The sequence below is a fragment of the Vidua chalybeata genome, chromosome 1, assembly GCF_026979565.1.
Source record: "Vidua chalybeata isolate OUT-0048 chromosome 1, bVidCha1 merged haplotype, whole genome shotgun sequence".
In the NCBI taxonomy this organism is placed as follows: Eukaryota; Metazoa; Chordata; class Aves; order Passeriformes; family Viduidae; genus Vidua; species Vidua chalybeata.
This window is the reverse complement of record NC_071530.1, coordinates 76273984-76297470: the sequence shown is the minus strand read 5'-3', so window position 1 is coordinate 76297470 and position 23487 is coordinate 76273984. Positions and strand designations below refer to the sequence as shown.

Genomic DNA, 23487 nt, shown 5'->3' with positions numbered 1-23487 from the left:
TCAGATAGCTTCTGGTTCTTCAATCTGTTGGCAATAAATTAATTTATAGGATAAGTGTGAGAAAAGGAAATTCTGTCTCTTACATGAGCAATGGAGTGTACTCCACATGGAAGCTACCCTCTAGAGAGCAGAGTAAGGCCAGCAAAGCAGAAAGAGGGAGATCTGCAGTCCCTTTGGAAGCACTCCAGCTCTGCCAGGGCATCACTTCTATTAACACGGTGGATTGATCCCAGTGCTGCTGAAAGGAAACCTTGAGCTTCTGTCTCACTCCAGTCCTCATTAAGTTATATTCTGAAGTATGGGGCTTCTCTTGGGTGCAGCACAAGAATACCTGCTGAAGTATCAGACCACCCATGATTTTCAGTTGTATAGAATAGCACAAGGATTAGGGCTTCTTGATATATTTAAAAAATTTAAATGCCACCTTGATTTGTAAAAGCATTATTTGTACTACAGTGAACAGCACTGTGTCCTCAAAAAATAGAAAAAATTGCTTTCACAAAATACCTGTTTGTTACTAACATATTTGCTAACTTAAAAGAAAATGGTACTTATTTTTAAAAGGTTTCTCTAGTGAAAATAAAGTTGTGTTACTACATCTCTAAATTGTGTGCAGAACAGACCTTTGTCCACCTTTTTGGCAAACAAAAGGCAAATGATACTGCAAGACAGGGTTTTTGTTTGGACAGATTTTTTTCTAATATCTCTGCAAATCATCGACAATGAAAAAAGGGGTTTTTCTTGTTCCTTACATTGTAACAAATTGCATATTTTTTCTTTTTCTTTCTTTTAATAAGTCTTAAGAAGTGCTTTTAAAAGTTTATATCTTGGAGGTTTCCACTTTTTATCAGAATATTGCATATGTTTTTATACAGTAGTGAAGCTTCATTAACAGATTACTGAGATCCAACGTCATCTCAGTGTCAACATTACTGTTTAAACAGGGAAATTTAATTACCTAATAATATTTGAACAATTTCCTCACCAAACTAACATGCTAAGTACACTTTACAAAAGCTGTAATTACTATATAGACTTACTAAGCTTAAAAATTCTTTTGATTATTTAAATCTATTAAAATTATCTGAGAAGACTTCTTTTTAAAACAGAAGTTTGTTATTATTAAAAAAAACCAAAACAACAAAACTTGGTGAATTTAAAGGATATTTTAAAAAACAGACAAGAAAAAAAAAGAAATTAAAGCTCTTACTTTAAAGAAATCTTTACCAAAAAAATTTAAAGGTATTTAGAAATACATAGTATGTTATATATATAGTCTTATATTCTAAGACTATATAACTGTGAAAATTCTACCCATATGGGCCTTGAACAATGTTCCAGAGCAGAGTAATTCCCTAATTTTCCAGGAACAGAAGTAAGGGAACCTGGATCTGTTGTCAAGTCATCCTTCATATTAATTGAGCTGTCTGTGTGAAGAAAACTGTTTGAATGCCCTTCAATAAAATGTGTTAGATCTACACAGTTTTGTTTTTTTAAGATACTATTATTAATGTCTACAATATTATGATTGGTTTCACTGTATTCTCTATTTACGAATCCTCAAGTGATGTTCTTGGCTCATCGGTTCAATCTTTTTAACTATTTATGACACGGAAAGATAAAAGTCACTATTAAGTTTGGGAATAAACCATTTTCATTGTATCAGCCTCACAGGAGAGCTATACATAAAGAGAAAATAAGCACAGTTTGATTTTTCAAATTTATTTCTTCCTGATGTTTCTTCAGGATTAATAGTGTTTAGCTTATGTTGTTGGCTTTAGTTTTTTGTTACACATGCATGGCTTTAAAAATTATGTGGGCCATATACATAATTTAAATACATTTTTTTTAAAGGCTAAAAAGAAGGCTTTCGCAATTTTATTTCAATTGGTGTGTTATTCATTTCTAGCACTTTTACAGGCTTGGGTCACTTAATTCACAAGAAAGGAACTTTTACTTCACAAATGATGTAACCTCAAATTTAAATTGAAAACAGCAATTAAAAAATTAAGAATTATATACTTTTTTAGATAGTGATACTTATGACCTGCACAGTCGAATGTTTTTGAACTTTGTTGGATGGCTTTAGGTGTTCTTTCTTTGAAGTGTAATTTAAATTTAAAGATCTTCTAATAGCACAAATACTACTTTTTCTTTTATTTGATTAAAGTAGTTAGTGGTGAAAATTTACTACAGGTTCAGTTTAGCTGTCTGTTCACAAGACTACATCCTTGAAGATGCTTACAGTAGAAAGAAAAGATTATTTTTTTGGTCTTGGTCTTCTTTGCCATCTAACAAAAGAGTTCAAGTTAATTAGGAGAAAAGAAGATATTCAGTTATGACAAAGATTGGGAGAAAAATCAGGGATGTCAGTTGTATGAATTCCCACATTATTAAGGGTGTTGTACTTCAGCAGCTCTGTCCATATTTAGAACTCACTCTTCTGCAGGACTATGTATCCTCAAGAAAACACAATATCTGGGTACTTTGAAAATGGTTAGCAAAGTCATAGTATTTAAACAAGACAGCAAGAGTGCCTTGTTTAAAGGTATACCTGCATTGGCATATGGATTCTTCCTGAGATACTGAATGATAAAAGGAAGAAAATAAAACAGGTAGCTGTGTTTTTGAAGGCCTGTAGGGAAATCTCAGCCTTTGGTGTTCTGACAATTCCTGCCCCTAAAAATAAGAAAAGGTGCAAGACCTGAATTTATATTAATATAAGTCCCAGAGAGTTTAGCAATTAGAAATATCAAAGAAAAACGTTAGGTCTGCAGACACAACTGTAATTGAAAGTAAACATATTTGTCATTGTAATGACAGTCGGCTGCTCTGAAAGAGAATTATGGGTAACCAACTTACTTCTGTAGTCATGGACTGTGAAGTTTGGTTTGTTGGAAGCCTCAGATGACAGTTTGAAGGAAAACCTTTGCCCAGCTGGTGACAAATCTTTATCTGCTGCAGTGATGGTCTGTATCACCTGAAACCAGATTAATTCTGAAGTCAGTTCATTCTTCCACACGAAGAAGTTTTGTGGAAGTGCAAAGTAACCGTCAATCTAAACTCTTGAAGGTGAGATCTTGCTGGATTACTGTCATTCCCTTAAAACACTGCACAGTGGAGGTAAGAAGTCTGAATTCTGTAACCACCAGAGAACTCAGAAGGTCTTGCTTTGACATATCTGATAAAAATCAGAAAGATTTACTGTATATTCATGGTATTTAATATTTATTATTTATATTAAAATGCTAGTGATAGCGTTGGGTTGAATGGTTATGCCTCACTTTATCTGCTACTACTTCTGTCATAGTTACAACCCTTTAAGAAAGGGGTTCTTTTTCCTCTCATAGCTATTAAATGCACAGTAAAGGGTGGCTCAGGCCCATGTAATTGGAGAAATTAAAAAAAAAATAGGCTGAAAATTGACCATAAAAGTCAACAAACAGAATTCCAATAAGTATTTCTAACACAGATATTTTGTTTGTAGAAGAATTCTGCCCATGATGTACTTTTTAAACCCAGAAAATTCTACTGCTATAAATAATAAGGAAAGAAAAAGCAAAAGAGCAAGCATCACAAATTTGAAATACCTGTCCTGGCTTGGCATTTTCACATACAGATGTCTCATATGGAACTGAAATTTCAGGAGGAAACTCGTTGACATCCAAAACATTTATTATAACATTGACTTTGCTGGTTAATAATGGGTTACCTATAAATAATTTTAGAAGAAAAACATTACGTTTGTTGTCATCACCAGTCTCATAAGCTGTCATAAACTTGTGATCTCAGTACTGTGGCTCCCAAAAGCCCTTGACTTCCATTTATTTCTTATTTGAACTAAGAAGAAAACAGAACCAAACTTATCAATTTGTATCAGACTTTGATCCATTACTCTTCATGGGTTAAGGAATCAATCAGCGTATTTATGTTTATCAGAGCATAAATGGAAAAAAAAAATGAAGTTGTACCTGTTATTAAGAATGCAAACTTTTCCCAGATCACTTTTCATTAAGCCTGTGGAAAACACTTCCAATGATTAAAACTGAATTCTGTTTTCCACAACTAAATGCAGAAAATCAATATTTATTGCCTAGCCATTGTTTAAATCTTCAAGATATTAAGGAGGCAAGCAGAGCATACCAATTTAGAAGACAGAGAAAGAGAGAAAGATATGGAAAAACAAAATCTCTCTGAAAGCCAGACAGAGACAGTGTTAAATTTAGCAATGAAACACGCGCAGTTAGCATTCAACTATTTGGCCATGTTATGGAAGATATTTCTTTAACTGCAAAAGTGTTTGCAGGCAGCAAATAATTTTGTGCAAAAAGAAATGTTAAACAACAGTATACACCATGTTTCTTTCCACTGTCCTTCTTCTTCCTTCATCAGTCACTAGATGCATTTTATAAACAAGTTTACTTGCAAATGCAATGTCTGACAAAACAGAGACACTAGTACAATACAAAGCAGAAAATGTTCTCTTTTACTTTATGCTGAGACCTCCTGCAAAATAGCTAATGCTGAGACCTCTGGCAAAATAGCTAATACTTGAAAAATAGTATAGCTGGTGAGTCAAAAGTATAATTATTTTATCCTTTTTCACTTAAGATGAGTGGCAGAAACAGTTAACTACTGAAAAAATCTATGCTATAAATCAGGTTGTTGTAGGAATGAGATCATGTTTAAGTACAAGAGGAGCTGTCTTGAATCTTCAGGAATAAATCACAGAATCACAGAATCATAGAATGGCTTAGGTGGGAAGGAACTTTAAAGATCATCTAGTTCCAAGCCCCCCTGCCACATGCAGAGACACCTTCCACTAGACCAGATTGCTCAAAGTCCCTTCCATCTTGGTCCTGGACACTTCCAAGGATGGGGAACTCACAACTCCTCTGGACAACCTGTGTTAGTAGCTCAGCACCCTCACTGTAAAGAATTTCTACATTGTATCCAATCCAAATCTATTCTCATTCAGTTTGAAGCCATACTCCCTTGTCCTGTCATTACATGTTGCTGTCAAAAGTCCAGCTTTCTTGTAGGCTCCCTTCATGTACTGGAAGGCCACAATTAGGTCACCCCAGAGTGTTCTTTTCTCCAGGCTGTAAAAACTCAATTGTTTCAGCCTGTCTTCATAGGAGATATGCTCCAACCCTCTGATCATCTTCATGGCCCTCAATGGACCCTTAAAATTATTTGCATTGGACACTTGCTTTGCAGTTTGTATAATCCTTGGCTTTGTTTATAACTAACACAGCAAGGGGCAAAGTCTCTTCATGTTGTCACTGTAAAAAATTTGCTTGCTTTCTTCCTTATTCTTAGGAACTACTAAATGAGGTAGTAGTTTCAGGAGATCTCTGTCAAAACCAAAGCTATTCCCCAATAATTTCTTAGTTACATAGGACTAGCTGCAAGATGAACTTTGTTTTACTTATTTACGAGTAGTAGGTAAACTGACCAAGCTATAAACACAGCTTGGAACCTAGAAGACAACAAAAATGCACTACCCAGATCACACTTGTAGTCCCTACCTATGAATTTAATAGAGAAATGTTTAATATTTAATAGAGAAAATATATAATGACATCTCTTTGCATTCTTGTTCATTTCCAATTCAGCATCATCTCTACTTGCAGAATGTCTCTGTGGAGGAGGGCATTGTGCAGTACAATCAAAGACACAGTTTGGTCTAGCAGCTAGGAATTGGGCACTCATTCTTTAGGTGCATAAAGAGCTGGAAGAAATCTAGATCACTTGTTCACAGTTGAATTGGTTCCATTGTATAATAGGAAATAAAAAAAAAAAATTAAAAAGTTATTTTATTCAGTAGAGGGCAAGACCTCTATAGAGAGATCAGAAAATCCCTGAAAAGGTCAAATTCACACAGCTACTGGGAGAAACAATCTGACCTTAAACTTGCCTCCTAGCAGTACTCACTTAAAAGGAGACATCAACTGACATGGAGAAACTCAGGTTTTGCTTTAGATGTTTTTGTGTGTCTGTGTTCATTTTAAGGTACAACACTGAGAAACAGGGGTTCAGGACATATTTTTCAAACAGATTAGAGATTAATGCATCACCACCAAAATACAGCAAAGATGTCCATTTCCTTTTAGGAATATGTTCACAGTGCCTTTCCAATAAAACTATTGAATGTATTCAAAATTTATGCATCATGTACATGAAAATATCAGATGATTTTGACAATTTCTGTTAGACATGTCAGTTTCTTTAAGAAGTTTTTTAGGTCGTATTTTTGTAAACTATCTTGTATAAATTATTTTTTTCTGCTTTTTTCCAACAGTTTAGGTAGTATGTGACCTATATTTTTAAAATTAACGAAAGGATTTGACATTTTTCCCCCTTAAAAAAACAGGATAACATGTTCTGGAAATATATATGATTATGAGTATAAATTTTACATTTATTTCTCACTGATGCTATCTGATTTATTCTCTGTGGTTCTTTGAAAGACATATTAGAGGCCAAAATCTTCTATTCCTGAATATTTTAGCAAACTAGAATTTTACCTTGCATAAATGGTCTGGAAAAGTCAGATATGAAAGTAAACAGAACTACCAGAGCCTAAGATGAACCTGTTTCAGGTTTTCATTTTGTTTATATGATTTTCTTTCTGGTTTGCGCTGACATCACTTTAACTACTTGTGCATATAAATGAAGACTGCAAGAAGATTGTGTAGAGCTTTGAATTCATATGTAATACCAAAGACCTATAATACTTGATGTGAACAAGCATGAAGAATTGCATTTAAAATACTACTTTGCAGACTTGACCTCCATTTTCTCTGGTCTTTGGTTGTTGTTTCTCTCAAAATCAAGTCTTCATGAACCCTGTAAACACAATTGTGACGTACATACTACTATCAGTGAGTGAGTCACTAAAAACATTTGCTTATGTATGTCTTTTAAACCCAGATTACACAGATGAGATGACAAACTGGTTAAATCATGAGCCTAGAAATTAAGAAACTGATTTCATGTTTCAGTTCTGCCTGTAAGATATAGGGAAATTAATTAGCTTCATTAATTTCTTTTATCAGCTTAATTAATCAGCTGACTTCATTTTCCCTTAATTTTTCTTGTCTGTAGACAGTGACAATCCTGCTTCCTTTTTTTGCTTGATTACCATAATTTGTAGCATCTTAATGGTTCAAAGCTATTACAGCAGTAGAAAACATATAACATTCTTTGAATAATGAACTTGTGAAAATCCAAGGTATCTGAGAAAATAGATACTGACTATTGAGGAGAACAGCTGATTCTTTAATCCCAGTTATGGCATGCAGGAGAAGATCAATTCCATCTTGAGATTTAAGGTGAGGTTTCTTTAACATTCTCAAAATTTGGGCCTAGACATAGGTGAGTTGGGAAAATAGTTTGGACAGGAAGGATTATTACTTCATTTTTACCCTTAAATTATGACTTTAGGATAGGGAAGCAGAAGTAAGTTCTTATGCATTCTATCTATCTCCTCTTTTGTAAAATGGAAAAAACATTTCTATACTAGGTAATTAGACAGAATATGGAGAGAATTTGAACACTGGACTGTGATTTTTTTATGCCACTATGCTCTTATAGCAGCTCTTGGTACAGTTTAGCCTGGGGCAACCAGTGGTCTTGTGGACAATTCACATGCAAGTGCTGGGAATTAGTAAGGGCAGGGACTACTCTTAAAGGATTGATTTACATGTGGGGACTCTGGAAGGTAAGAAGGCATAGAAATAAGCTACTTCTTGCCAGCTGGCCTTTGTTCTTGAAATGAATGAGAGCCATGCTCAATTTCTTAGTTTGCATAGGTTCTGTGGCATCAAAAATGTTCAGAAACAGCAACCATGCAGACTACTAGAGTATTGATTTATTCTGATTATAAAGAAACAAAACAACAAGCTACAATGAAATATAGTCATATAATGAAAAAAAGTACAGAGGAATTGGGAAGTGAAATGGGGGAAAACAATGTGAGTCTGAAACATCCTTCACCTGCTCAAGCACTTTGTTCTATATAAAACCTGAACTTTATGAATGGGTTAGGGATGTTCTGCACGTCTGCAGAACAATCATCCATCTCTGGCTTAAAAACATCTCCATTCAGGGACAATTCAAGACAAGTTAGTTTACGGAATGACCATTAGGATGTGCCTAAAAAGTGTGGGAGGTGTTGTTGCATTTATCTCACAATGAGAACACAAAATTTTAGCAATAATGTTTTTAAATAATATAATTTGACTACTACTGGTTATGAGTGTACTTTATTCTTATTTTATAAACCTATATTTTATTATATTTATAAAGATATATATTTTTTTTTTCCTTATGGAGAGATAAAGTCACCAGGAAGTGAAAATACTTCAATAATAATACTGTCTGTTCTTTTCTGAAGAAAGATTATGCAGCTAATTTCAATATTGGGCCACTTCTTTATATAGTCATGTATATGTCAAGGCACTTCTCAGTGTGTTTTTCCTGTAATAAGGGATGACAGTTTCAGTTTCTATGTCAGCACTGGACAGCAATTTTTTATATCGATATTTCTTCAAATATAGCAATTTCCCCTCAATCTTTTTCAATTTTTTTCTCTCTAACCATTATTTTTTGCTTTTGTGCAGTGTGTCATCCCTCAATCCTCCACCCTTTTTTTTTACACTCTTAGTCAGACAATTGCACATAATGTTTTCACAATTACTGTAGTTCAAATCCTCCCAAATTTTGTCAGTTACTAGTATAGTAGAAGTATGGCAATTGTTGCCATTATAGATAACGGTCAATGTATAAATATTTTGGGATATGCTGCAATAAAGCACAGATATGTTTTAGGTGCAGATTCTTAGCATAGCAATTGATAAAATTGGGGATATCAAAATATATACTATTTGCTACAGCTCTTCTTAAATGTCATATTATTATATATATGCATCCATGGACAAATAAATTTCAAGACTTTTGACATCTTTAATTACTCTTGGGAATAATAAACAGATTTAAATCAAGTTTACTAAAACTGTTTCCCTTGCTGCAGGAAAAAAAATTACAAATCACAAATGTCCTTTGGCCACTACTAAGCCAAAATAGTTAAGCTTTACTGAAACATAGACCATGATGAGACCTTCTTTCTGCATCTACCTGCCTTTCCGTTTCTCTGGAAACAAATTGCAGTTCTGCTGGTTTTTCTGTGAATATACACCTGCACATATATCTCCATGGACTCAACCACTTCTGACAGCTTAGGCTTCTCTGTTAGTGTATGTCTTTTCCAATCTAGTGATAAAATTCAAGTGTTCATTTGACTGGTGTTCTCTTTATATTTTCAGGTTCCAAGGAGTGAACCCATGGTTCTTTTTGACATAACTATAACTGAGAATTCAGGAGTTTTTTAATCTGAAATAATATATACCATCTCTGCTTCCCAAATCTCCCTCTTCCTGTTAGTAGCATGTATTAATTTTTGAAGACTCAGCCAAGCAATACATTAAGAAAAATATGTTATTTGCTACAGAAACTTGTCTTTTCTGACACATAAACAACATAGAATGAATAAGAAATACAGCAGAACCCACTTCTACAGCCTATTGATGTCAACAGAAAGAATTTGTGGCCTTTGAACAACTGCTAAGTGACCAAAAGACTTGTATTCAAAGCATGAGATACATCCATGAGAGTTACAGTTGGACAAGACCATGAATGAGGAATGTCACATGGATGGCAATGAAGAAAGTTGCAGGTACATAATATAGTGGAAGAAGGGACTTATAAAAAAAAGGCTATGAAAAAGACACAAAGACAAGAAATGAAACTATCCCACTACAAATCACATAGGAAAAGAAGGGGTTAGGCATAAAATTTTGGGCAGAGAGAAAAGAGCAGAGATGCAGCACACTGATTAGTCCATTTAGGGCATTAAATCTTGATTTACTTTTAGTGTGCTTTCCATCTGACTATCAAATTATTATTAATGTTTTTCTACCTTCAAAAAGCATGTTGACTGATATGTTATTTGACTAACCTAATTTCATATGAAGTGACTTACAAAATCAGAAATCAGAACTGGAAGGCACCCACACCGCTTCTCCTACATTTATCCTCCTACAATTATCCTCATGAGTCTGGGAAAATGATATTCATTGAACCTTCTTAAACAAATTCTTGGCAATTCAAGTACTCTTCACATTATATTTATACCTGAGCATTATATTCTGAGAAAAACACCATATTAGCATATTAATTCAGTTTGTGTCATACTTACTAACTTTACTTGCAATTATAGAGAAATTGTATTGTGCTGTGCTTTCTCTGTCCAGTAATTGATTCGTAGCAATGGTTCCTTCAGTAGCGTCTATTGTAAAGTAACTGTCCACATCATTCTTCCAATCCATGAAGTATCTGCATGTGAAAAATATTAAAGAAAGTAGATGCAAATGTGCAAAGATTACTCATTTATCATAGCAGCAGTGTATCTGCCTCAAGTTTCGTTATTTTTCTCTTTGCAGCTACTACCATCCTTGCAGGAAGAAGACAATAAAGAATGATTTGTTTAGTTTTTTTTTTGCTGGGTTGGAATGCTCAAGGGGAAATGGGATATAATAAAAGGTTTAGTACTCCTGGTGTTCAGATTATTTGAAAACCTTGAAGTCCCAAGAAGTTGATGCACATCCTCTGTGACCCTGATTACTTGTATCAGCCACTTTGGAAGCACTATACAGGTTTAGAGGGAAAAAGAGAAAAGGTATGTGAAATAGGGCTTGAGGAGATGGATGGTGATGAAGAGTGTGCCAGATCTGGTCTCTTTACATCCATTTGTAGCTGCAGTGGGCTGGACATAGCCTCACAAAGAGGTACTCTAAAGGATTTTGGCAGAGTAACAGCAAAGGAGATGGAGAAGAGTATGCTTATTCCCACACATATATAGAATCAATAAAATGCACTTTGCCCTTGTGAAGAATAGGCACCTTTCACTGGACCTGTGAGGAACAGGGAAATACCATTGTTTTGTGTTGTTTAGTTTTGTTTTTTTTTTTTGTTTTGTTTTCCTGAGCCCTTATTTGTCAAGAAGTACGAACATAGAAAAGATTTAAAACTAGAAAGGTTTATTTATTTCTTATTTTTTTCTAGCGAGGAATAGAAAGCAGAGATGTACCTGGTAACATAGCTGCTTAAAAGCAGTGTGATAACTATCCCAAACCCATTTCCCTTAAATGCTAATTAATTTGGAAGTTTATTTTCACATTTGATGCTACTGTTTGTAGTCATAACACAGTAATATTTTTTCTGATGCAATTGCCTCCAGCTACTAGTTTCCTTTTCATTGTTAGTCTCTTCATACCTTGATAGCGTTTCTCAAAAACTAGGCAGGATGAAATTGAGAAAACCATTTGTGAGCAGTAGGCAATAAGAACAAAATGGCACTCAACAAGTACATTAAGAAGATTATAAAGCCTAGAGTACAACTCCTATGACACCTCATTTCATGTAAACCAGTGAGAATTGGAATAAAAGCTGCTATTTCCATCTCTAATTAGAGTTATTTATGTATTTAATATAGAGGGAATAGAATGATAAGCACTATGTTTACCTCTATAAAAGGAAGCAATGGTAGAAATGAATATATGACATATTCACAAAGAAAATATTTCTACTTGGTACTAAGAATGCCAATACCTCTGGAAGACTTAAGAGTAAAAAAGCCACAAATAAGGCAATGTGCTCTTTCGGAGACATTTTGTTCAATCAAAATCACAAAAATATTCCTATCTGTAGATGAAATAGGTTATTTCTTCAATTGACAGTCATCATTACCAGTTTACAGCTTTAATTGAAAAGTCTCAGAAATGGTTTCCTAAAGGCAGCATGTATCCTTTTACATAGTTGAGCAGGCACATTTTCTTGAATATGATATTATTATATATTCATATTGGTAATTTTACTCTCTCTGTTCAAAATTTGCTTGACATTAAAATTATGAAAAATATATAAACCATTTATTAGAAATATCATTACCCAAAGATACTCTCTCAGGAGCAGCAAAATTACTCTGTCAGGCTTTGCATGTTTAATAAATTATAATTTTTTCCAATATTAAATATGCAGCAACACACAAATAAATGAGTTCAAAGCATGAGAAAGTAACTTGCCTTTTATTTCCCCTTAGGAAGATTAACTTTGCCTGAGTATTCTGCACATTGCAATATGAGACAGGGAAAAAAATACAGGAGTTAATTCAAAGCACCGTGTAGAGGATGACCTCCTTCACCAAAAGCTTTGAAAGTACAGAAAACATATTAAGTATGAACACTGTTGTATTTGAAGTGAATGTCAGGCATGAATAATTGTAGTATCAGAATCTGATAGTCTGTCTGGAAGCATTAACACAGTGATTAACTTCATGCATAGGCCCAGTATGCGTATTCCTAAACATAAGCATCAACAGGATCAAAGTCCACAGTAAGCACTGCAAGACTAGCACTACTCCTGCTGGTACTTCTGGCAGAATTCCTCGTGGCTTCCATGGAAATGGGAATTGAATTAAATTAAGCATATTGTTACAGCTTGTCTCATTTTAAGAATTTTCATACCAATTAAACTACTAAAGGGAGAGGTATAGGCAGAATTATTGGAGATATATTGTCTAAAAGAGATAAATTAAAAGGAAAACCTGCAAACAACTATCCATTCTTCCTCATTTCATTGGTTCTCCATGTATAGTACCCAAAAAAACATGCCTAGCAGAAAGTCCTCTTACAGGGAGATCTTCTGGACACAGAATTTCTCCCAGGTAGATCAGTAAGTCTATAAAGCTTAAGAAAAGTGGGAATGGGACCCCATCTATCTGGTCTTGAAATGGAAATATTTTGGGATACCCTACGGGGAGGTCACTTTTGGCAAAGACGCTAAGAAAATGTAGCTTCCTTTTATAGGCAGAAATCACTCTTTCACACACTGATGTTCAGTGTGTGATTTTTTGTAAATAGGACAGCAACAGCTAATCTCTTTCTAAGGCCAACTGCATAGCCTGAGCTCTGTCCTTAACATGGAAGAGATGCTTTGGAAAAGAGAAAAAATGGGAAAAATATGTCCAACCAGAAAAATCAGTAACTTTCCAGAGATAAACCCAGATATCTGGGACATAAAGCCTGACATTTCTTGTGAGATTGGGATACACAGAGGAACATTGTTGAAATACTGGTATTAGGACAGCTGTCTGGATCTTCCATTTATGGTCTATCAGTTTGAAGCAATTGAGGTTGGTTTATTTGACTGCTCAGAGCACCTGCAAGACAGACCATGGATAAATGCACTAATCCTAAGAGGCATTTACTTCCTTGAAAAGTTAGGGAGTACTTACTTGTTGATATAGGACAAAGCAGAATTATTTTTCAGAAGTCTCTCTACAGGCCTGCCTGGCCACTCTCAGTACCAGACATTGATATCATTCATATTCACTGACAGTGAAGAAATGCTGATGTATATGTCTCCTTGAATATTCTTTCCAGCAGAGAAATGTATTCCAGATTATAATATTGAAGGCAGGAAGTGTGTGGAAGGATATATCTTTGCTAACACTGTCTGAGTTTTCTCAAGGATAGCTGCATTTGGACATTATGTAGGATAGAAGAGAGAGAATGGAAATATTCAGTTTATAAAATTATAAGATTCAAGTCTGTAAGACTCACCCAGAGTTCACACTGACCTCTTAGGAGCACCAAGAACAAGGGACACTCACCCTAGACAGTGAGGCTGCATGTCCCTCACGAGCTCTCGCAGAACACTCCCACAGAAGAGGGCTCACCTCCTTTCAAAGAGAGGAGGACAACAAGGAAGACTGAGTTGACTCTTGCTGCAGCACAGATGATGGCAATGCTTGATGGAGTGCTATTGAATACATGAGTGACAGTGGGTCATCCTTGTGAGTATAACAGGAACTCTGAGCCATTGAGCACACAGCTGTAGTGCCTTCAGACTATTATGCCATGAATAAAAGAACTGGACAGCTGTCCTGTGCTGCTGGAGAAACCCGTGTGACAACATGCTCTGAAGTGATGGGAGGTGGCAAGAGGCTAAGGAGGCTGTGAAGCTTAGGACTCAGGATGTATTTTTGGGTCTTAAAAAATGTGGAGGGGAAGATTTCTTCTGCCTATCACAGAAAATGCTTGTTCTTGATATTATGATCGTGTAATTTAAGCCAGGAAATGAGCAAGGTAAGACATCTAAAAATGTGTGTGTTTTAGATGAAGATAAGACTGCTTTAAAGGTACACTGGGAGGATTAAGGCCAAATGCCAGAGGTAAAACTCAGGATTGACCTTAAAGAGTGCTAAAGCACAGACAACAGATAAAGTGAAAGATAAAAAAGGCAGTGCAAATATAAGAACAGCACAACCAAAATTAGGCATTTGAATCATTGTGCCTTTGTGCTCAATAAACATTTCCTTAAAAATTCCTATTGATTTTTTTTTTTTTTTTTAGTTTGAGAGGGAGACATAACCAGGTGATAGAGGAGCTTTACAAAAATACTTTAATTTGTCTCAACTCACACTTTGCTGATGTAAAGCACATTGCTTACTCTAGTACTAGTGACTTAGAACATTGGGTATTTTTAAGAAAAATATTGGAAAAAAAGGTAAGGGATGAAATAACAATTTTCTGTAATGTGATAGATCACTATTTGTGTATATGACCTTAAATTGTTTAAACTGCATTCACTTTAAGTTTTATTAAATATTAAACTGCAACTAAATAAAATTCAGGGTCTATGCTAACTTGTGATGTATATATACCACCCATCATACCAGAAATAATAAGCAGTAGCGTGAAAACATTAGGAACATAAATGAAAGCTACAAGAATTCTGTTGGATATTGTGATCAGTTAAGATTTTTTGGTAATTACAATATATCTATAATTAAATAGATGAAAGAAGCATTAAAGCAGGAATGGCAAAAGTGATGAAGGACTGGATGAATACAAATGAGATTCGAAGTGTGATGAGATTACCTGAAAACCCAAAGAAATTTTCATTAGTTTAATAATCATGTGCTTTGGATTGAAATTATTAGATCTCTGCATATAACTGGATGTTGAGAATATGACAACTCTACAATACAATTTTGTCCTGGGCATTATGTCAATAGGTAAATACAAAACAATTAAAGGAAGCTTACAGAAAAGCAAGAACCACTGTCTTGGGTCTAGGAATTTCCAAGTTATAAGGAAAGATTAAAATAACTAACATATGATTAGCTTGGATAAGAGATGAAAAAAGGGAGACAGGATAACAGACTACAAATAACTCAAGAGCTTCAACAGCAAAAAGGGGAGGGTAGGATTTTTTTTTAACACAGAAAGGCCAAAACTCAGAAGGGACAATTTTTGTGTTGTAGCAAAATCTTTCTGTCAGTGATGTACATTATGCTGCACACCAGAGTAATGACAGAAGTGCTGTCACTTGGTACTGAAAAGGCAAGCTGGCTAATATAATAGAGACTGTGAAGTAAAGGCAATTTCTAGAAAGGTAGAATGATAATCCTTATAATTTTTGTAATTGTAAGATCTGCTAAATAGGAAACAGTATCATCATACCAATCATACTCATTATAAGGTGCAGTTACAAATAGTTTAAAGTATAACAATGGTTTTCAGGTCTTTTTAAGATTGATGCTAATAGATTGTAGGAAAACAGGTAAATCACTCCAATAATGAGAAACAAGAAATTTAGACTTCAAGTCAAGCATGAAAGAATTAAATAACCTAGAGAATGCAATGTGTTGAAGGACACAAGCTACATGTCCTCCAAAATCCCATCTTGCCACTAAAATTTCCTTCCTGCCATTCTAAATCCATTCACTGAGTTATCATTGTGTAAAACTCAAACAAATCTTATCACCATATTTACATGCATAAATATGAGAAACTCTAAGTCAGAACTTTATTGCTCTTCTCAAAGGTATGTGCTAAACTCTTCTGCCGATTACTGGAAGTATCTTCCATTTCAGTTAACACAGAGGAGTGATTTCCATGATTTTGTTAAAGGTGCAATCAAGAATTTTCAAAATGAGTCCCCAGTGTAAAAATATTGAATCAAATACTCCAGCATAAGCTTTTCCAAATGATGAGCAGTTTTTTTAATTGCAAAAGAATGGTACAAAATACATGAGTCCCTGCTCTCAGAATCCCAACCACCTATTGAACAAAGGGTTGCTGTACGAGTCAGATGTTCTGTGTGAGCTGCTGCATCACAAGGGCACAGAGACTTATTAGCTGCAAGAATTCATCAGCACAGTCTGCCAGGCAAGTTTCTCAACAGTAACAGATTTCTGCTTGTCGCTGTAACCCATGCATACCTAAAGAAGTCATTAAGTTCAAACAGGTATAAATAAATTTAACAAAACATTTTATTTTCTTTTGGTAAATGATACAGTCATCTGAGTATTTTATGACTAAATAGGATTGTTAAATTACCAGTCTTTCTCAGGGCTACAGCACTTGAATCAGAATTATATTAATTTATTTTCTTTTCCATACCTCCTTTTGACTTAAAAATTACCCTTGACTCTGTTTCTTGTGGTTTTCTATTAACTTGAAAATGTTGTTTCACACAGTTTTACAGGAGCAGAAATGCTAAAAAATCTTTTTCCTCCTCTGTGCAGCATGGTAATATGAAATAAACTGTCATGTACTACTTGTTCAACAATAGTAGGCAGGTTTTGCATATCATTTGTGTTGTCCTGTGCTAATACAATTGTAATAATTTTTAAGTGCCCTTTACACTGAACAACCCATCAGCTCTTGTGTTGTATGCATATACACTATTATACATGTGAAATATTAGATATTTTTAAAAATAAAAGTACTTGTTATAAAAAAGTACTTGTTATATAAAGTACTTGGATAAACTCTGTTAACATAAAATATTCTAAGAAATAAATTTCTAAGTATAGTGGAAATAGATAGGACTTCTCTTGTGCAGAACTTCCAGTTTTAATACCCTGGGTTTAATAATGTGATATTTTGCTTGAAGGAAGTAAATGCAATCAAATTTACTTATTTTCACATAAAATCATCATCTGATATATTTATACCTGTCTTGAGTTGGTTCTTACATAGTGGATGTTGTTCAACTAGGTTGTGGGGTATTATTTTTGTTTATATGTTTTAAATAATTTATTAAGCCATCTCCCTTAATGACAGCAGAAATTTTATGTACCTTTGCAGAATATCTTCAGAACACTGCTGAGGCATTAGAAGTCAAAGCAAAGGAAACTCGGACTGGTCTGCTGTCAGATCATATGCCTTCATCATGTCCCTTCAGTAATCCCATGGATACCAAGTAGATCCCAGAAGAACCCCACCCATGCCAATACATAATAGTCTCAAAAATAGGTTGGCTTTGTTTTCATTTTTTTTAGAAGGAATACTAGAAATTGAGGATAATTAATAATAAACAAGCAAACAAGCAAACAAACAAACACCTTCAATGGAGAATACCCAGTTCTATCTGAAGTATGAAAAGGAATCAGCACAGTCACAGGAGGGTTTCTGCTGCTATTCCAGGTTAAGTAGCTATCTCCTATCCTGACCTCCCTTCCTGCTTTGAAACAGCATTATCATGTGTTCTCTCAAATGCAATTTCCTTTTCAAATGAAAAGGGAGCTTTCATAAAAATGTAGTTTGGTTTCAGCTGCTTCATGACCTAACCAATGTCACAAATGGGTCATTGCTCATTTGTGCTTGCAGAACTGATGTCAAAAGCCACCTGAAGTGTGATATTAAGTTTGCATAATAAGATGGAACCAAAAATGAGCAGCCAATGTAGTTGGTCTAACTTGCTCTAAGTGCCTTTATTGTCATGTAATAACACAAAACCAACAAGGGGAGCATACACTGAACATTTTTAGAGACATTGCTTTGTTCCAAGGTATCAAAAACTAGAGATGCCTCTGTGGGTGATGCTAAAGAAGTGGCAGAATTGTCTTTATACCACATCATACTTGACATACCTAAAATTAATACATCCCCAAGTTTAAGGACATACTAAAATATTTCTGTCAGTTTTACTATGATTCTTCATTCAGCATTTCACGCAAAAAGCCATATTCCTACATGATTTTGCAGAGATTTTCAAATGTACGATACACTGAGGTAAAGCTTTTGTGAGAGTCCTGGCTGAGTGCTTTTGAAAATCCCAGTGAGGTAATGTATCTAGTCTTTCAGGAAGGATAGCTTTGCATTAGTTAAAATATTTTGGCTTAAATAGCAGAGAATTCTGGAATTAGTTTGACAGAAGCCCAAATAAGTTGCTGTCTCTGTACCTTCTTCCAAAGGAGTTCAGCAGTGTAATTTCTCAGAGTGTTATCCTGTGATCTGTATTTCAGCCTTCCCACAATGAATGCTGTCTATACTGCCCATTAGGTGGTGATGCTTAAGGGAAGGATCAAGGGATGGAAGAAGGTATGAATGCTTCTTGTCATTGTTCCATGTGTACCATTTTCATGTATTTCATGTAACACTTGATCTCCCACAAGAAAAGCACAATTTGAGTCTTTGACATACTACTTGATTGGGTTCACAGTCCTTATACGTGGCTCCCTACTTCTCTGATTTTAATCAGGAGGTAGAAGGTTTAGTGATGTTAGCAGTCAGTATCTTACTTGGTCTGGAATGAGTAGTATCAGTGCAAATAAATTACATTTTGCTCCTTTGGAGAAGATCAACCATTATGACAAATTAATTGACAGGAAAGCAGTGGCTACAGACAGTCAAACTAATGATGGGTCAGAGTCAAGCGAGGGAAGCTGTTAAACTTTTCATAAGCCTTATAAATCTTACATAGGAATTTTAGTAAAACATGGTAGGTAATATAGGAATTAAAATGTGCTGCAGTTCAGTTATCAGCCCTTTCAAACTGCCAATTCTGCCTGTCTACAACTTCCTGTGATTTCTCTTCCCTCTGCCTTTAAAGGTTTTGTTCATTTACTTATCTGACCCTCCAGTCAGCTCCACTGTCTGCTCTGCATTTCTCATTACCAGCTGAGCATCTTATCAAAAGCTGTTGTCATTTGGAAAATGCATTGTTTTTATTCAGTCTCAACATCATTTCTCCTGCTTCACTGAGCAGGCAGAGCAGCAAGACAGCCAGGCAGAGGGAAAGCTTTGTCCTGCAATTTAATTAAGTCTCAGTTTTTGGACTGTGAGTAGCAGTAGAAGGCACGTTGGACTTAACACCCTCACTCTTGGCTTAGCAGTCGATCCTGCTATGGTGGGAAAGCAGTAGAGCGCTTTCTATACCAGCACTACACATTATGGACCCTGAATATAATTTCACCCTGATTTGAAAGGTGTACACTTGCCCTTTGCCCTGCTGCCCATGGTCTGTTTGCTCTCCTTTCATCCAGCCCATAGCAGGAAGAACCTATCACCTGCATTCACCAAGGTACCCAGGTACCAGAGGGCACATCTCACACTTGGTGAAGAAGAGAAGGGCTCTTGTTTTGCTGGTTTAGGTGGGGAAAGAGCATGCTGGGATGAGTGTCTGGATGTATATGAGCATCTCTACTAGTGGGCAGAGTGAGTATAGAAAGATGGAGCAAGTAAACCTGAATAAATGCCTCAAACCTTAAGAAAGCTGAGAGGGTGAAAACAGGTGCTATGACTCTGTCAGATAGTCTGCCTCAGTAGAAGCCTAAACTTTATTTTGCACTTGGGTGCATCTGACATAAACCCCAAAGAATAAGATAGAGGTGCTTCCTGGGCTGCTGTTCCCATGCCTGGCCTGGAATGCTTTGCCTTCTGAGAGAGTGCTAAGGCATTAAATATCATAAATAGTGTAAAGGAGAGCTGGCCTACTGGCATATATCCAATATAAATAATCTTTGATTGTTTTCTTTTGCATCAAGTAAATAAATAAATATTAGCTCTGTTCTATATCTTTGGGAACTAAAATCTGAACAAATATCTTATATTTTTATCCATTTAAAAAGCTGAAGTAAAATGCTGATGCTGAGATAATAAAAGGAAAAACAAATAATATAACCATGCTGACTCTAGAGAAAACTGCAGCACACAGTAAAAGATTTATTGCTTGCTTAGATCATCAGTTAGGACTCAGATTGTCAGCTGGATCTACAAGGGGAAACAGTGCAGTCAAGAATTGGGGGCTTCTTTGTGTTGCTTTGAAGACGATTTGGTGAAGTGTTTATAAAATAAGAGATTATTCAGAACAGCTCTGATGCTGCAGAGCTGCTGCATTTTCCTCTTTCATTTCTCCTCCACAAGCCTCTGATGTATCAAGGAATGCAGAATCTACAGAGGTCAGTATAAGTATGAAGTCACCTTTTCAAAGGTTTTATTAATTTAATGAGGACACCAGGCAAAAGTTGCTGGATAAGCATCCCCTTGCTCCCATTTGCATACTGATGGTCTGACCTGAGCAACATCAGGTCCCATGACTTATTCCTAAAATTGGTTCCTCTCTCCTCCTGGGTTGAATTTTTGTGCTGTGTTTCCTTCACACTATTTTCAGATTTATTTTCTAAAATAATCTGTTGTTATAGATCTGTATTCTTACTATTTCAATGAATGCTGACAGCAATTTTTTAGCCATCATAGATGATTCCCTGCCTTTATTTTCCACAGATTCTGTTCCAGCTTATTAAAGATGGATGTCACAGAATCGGAGAAGGGTGGAAGTTGGACCTCTAGAGGACGTCTGGTCCAAGCCCTCTGTTCAAGCAGGGACACCTAGAGCCAGTCATCCAGGAACAACTACAACTGTTTTTTTAAAATATCTCCACAGATACTCCACCACCTTCCTGGGCAATCTGGGCTAATGCTTGGTCAACCTCACAGCAAGAAGTGTTTCCTGTTCCTGATATTCAGAGGAAACCTGTGCTTCAGTTCATGCTCACTGCCTCTTGTCCTACATCTGGACACCACCACTGAGAAGAAGTTGTCTCCATACCCTTTGCACCCTCCCTTCAGGTGCTCCTATGTGTACTTAGTGCATTTATAACTGTTAAGACCCTCTTGAGCCTTCTCGTCCCTGGACTGAACATTCACAACTCTCTCAGCCTTTTCTCATATAAAGAATACTCCAGTTCCTTCCTCATCTTCAAGGCCCTTTGCTGGACTCCCTGCAGTATGTCCCTGTCTTTCTTGTACTGAGAAGCCCAGAATCAGGACACAGTAAAAGCAGAAATATCTGAGATCTGTTTGTATCTACAGTCAGAACATGACTGAAACTTCAAAACACAGAGATCTCAAAAAGTGTAAAACTCTCAAAAACACTGTTGTTTAAACTTTATTATTTAAATTGAAAACAACAAACAAAGTGCAAAATATATAAGAAACTCTATGCAATAACTATTTAAACATAATAATAAACTTGAGTATTTTAGGACAGGAAAGTATAGTCAATGCTTACAAACAGACCTAAAAGACAAATTCAGAAGGAAAGGACTTGGAATCTGACTAGGTTGAAGTGGTAGTTACCCTTGTGGAAAGGGATGAAAGACCTTAAATGAAAATATTGGGAAGCTTATTTATTATTCTATAGTAATGAGATAGCTTCATGGTCGACTTGGGATATCAAAGTGCAGATTACCAACTAACACACTTTCCTGTAGCACATAGGTTTTTCTTAGACATAGTTTTAAGTTCTGAGCCCTCATAATTCTCTGTCAAGCCCTGAGAGATTCACCAATTGAGGTGATATGATAATGGCTGTAGTCATTAAAGCTCTGTTTTAATCTCACAATTGCTTTCTAGAATCCTTGAGAAACCCATTACTGAAGAAATTTGAAATAACAGTTCTTGATGAAAAATCAGGAAGACTATTATTTGAGGTAAAATTACAGTTTGTGCCTATGGGATAAGAACTGGCTTTGCAAAATCACATGACCAGGTGGCACAAGTGTTGTGAGATAAACCAGAAACTATTATGAACTATTATGATCATATTGTTCCTTTCCCCTCACTTTGGCTATTTAGCTGTTCTCAATTAATTTAAAAGCTTTCCTTGCCAGGTTGTTCTTTGCCTTGGATCTGAATGCATACTTCATGATTTTCAGCATCTACTTCCTTCACAAACAGGCCATTTACTGAGAGCTATAGTCCATAAACTTCTTGGGTCTACACATCTATTTCAGTTCAATCTCTTCACTGACATTTTATAGCATAATATGACTGCATATGCCAACAGAAGATCACTTGCTGTTTTTCACAAGCTTCAGTAAGTTGATGAATTACTGACTGTAAATAAAGGTTACTGGCCTCTCTCAGTTTTAGATTTCATTTTCCGTTGCTTTGGACTTGCTGGACTTAGGAAATAATATTGCAGACTTGAAGTGCATCCAGGAGCTGATCTAGGAAAATTTATACAAGTGAAATTAATCCCACCAGTCTTTTATTTGGGAAGGTCTGATTTTTCACTAGCACAGTCTTTCTGACTTGTGCCAGAAAGTACTTACTTTTGCTCCATGTTCCTGCCAGTCTTGAGAAAACCCACACAGATCAAAATGTCAGTCTGCATGTGTCCCAAAATTGCAAAGAAGGATTTTTAATGCACAACTCCATCTGTTTCCAGTGAACCTGCTGCAGCATCACAGAGGACTAATAAGTGACTACATTTACCTTCCCCACTGATCATGTGTGATCACTTCAGCATATATAGATTTAAGATTAAGGTTAAGACAAATTCACACCGTTTGTAGTAGCTCCAAGCCGATCACTGAATCAAGGTACCACAGACCCTGAATTGATACAACTGAGCCACTTACCAGCTGAGCTGTGATAATTGTCTGTGTGCACCTAGTCCATTGCAAGTGTAAAATAAAACTACCATGAAAAGGATTGCCATAATAGTTTTTTCACACTTTGTTTCATGGTAAAGGTAAAGTAGAGACTGTGCTGCTAGAAAACAGCTCCTTTTGACAGACAATTTATACACAGAAAAAAAAAGATTTTTTTCTGCCTTCTGTTTGAAGAGAAGTCACTTTTCTGTCCAGTTAATTTAAACCACCCAGTCACTGGGGAGGAAGACAGGTCATTCAAACCTATAGAATGACAGAGCAGTACATGGGACCATAGGGGAAAATTTTACAGGAAAAGGGCGGTGGAGTAAAGGATGCGATTGCTTGAGTTCATGAAGACAAGTTTAGGAGCTAAAGAATAGAGAACAAAGGAGGAGTCAGAAAGTAAGGAGCAGTGGGAGCCAGAAGTAGGAGTTAATTGTCCTATATCATACCCAGCATTGATGAAAGGTAGGTAGATGGAGATCTTATTGATTATATAATATATAGTATATATTATATAGTATATATTATATAATATATAATTATATATTATATAATATATAATATATATTATATAGTAGCTTGGTGTTCACTGAGCCAAATGAGAATGGAAAGGAGAGGATGGTGAGGAAAGAGAAGATGTGTCTGCTAAATGTGGCATTGAAGTCCCTGGGTGAGCAAGGATAGGT

At 35.7% G+C, this 23487-nt stretch overlaps 1 protein-coding gene across 2 annotated transcripts in view; it reads right to left on the bottom strand.

Annotated features, from left to right (window-relative positions):
- The window catches only part of LOC128794275 (cadherin-12), a 153482-nt gene that overhangs the window by 6738 nt on the left and 123257 nt on the right, over window positions 1-23487 (bottom strand). Inside the window, exons 7-9 of one of the 2 annotated variants that reach the window (XM_053954025.1) lie at window positions 10262-10398; window positions 3591-3712; window positions 2863-2980 (exon numbers count right to left, since the gene is read on the bottom strand). In XM_053954025.1, coding sequence (XP_053810000.1) covers window positions 2863-2980; window positions 3591-3712; window positions 10262-10398 — 377 coding nt within the window. Of the gene's footprint in view, window positions 1-83; window positions 114-2862; window positions 2981-3590; window positions 3713-10261; window positions 10399-23487 lie in introns of those variants that run through there. The other variant, XM_053954032.1, reaches the window with a different exon arrangement.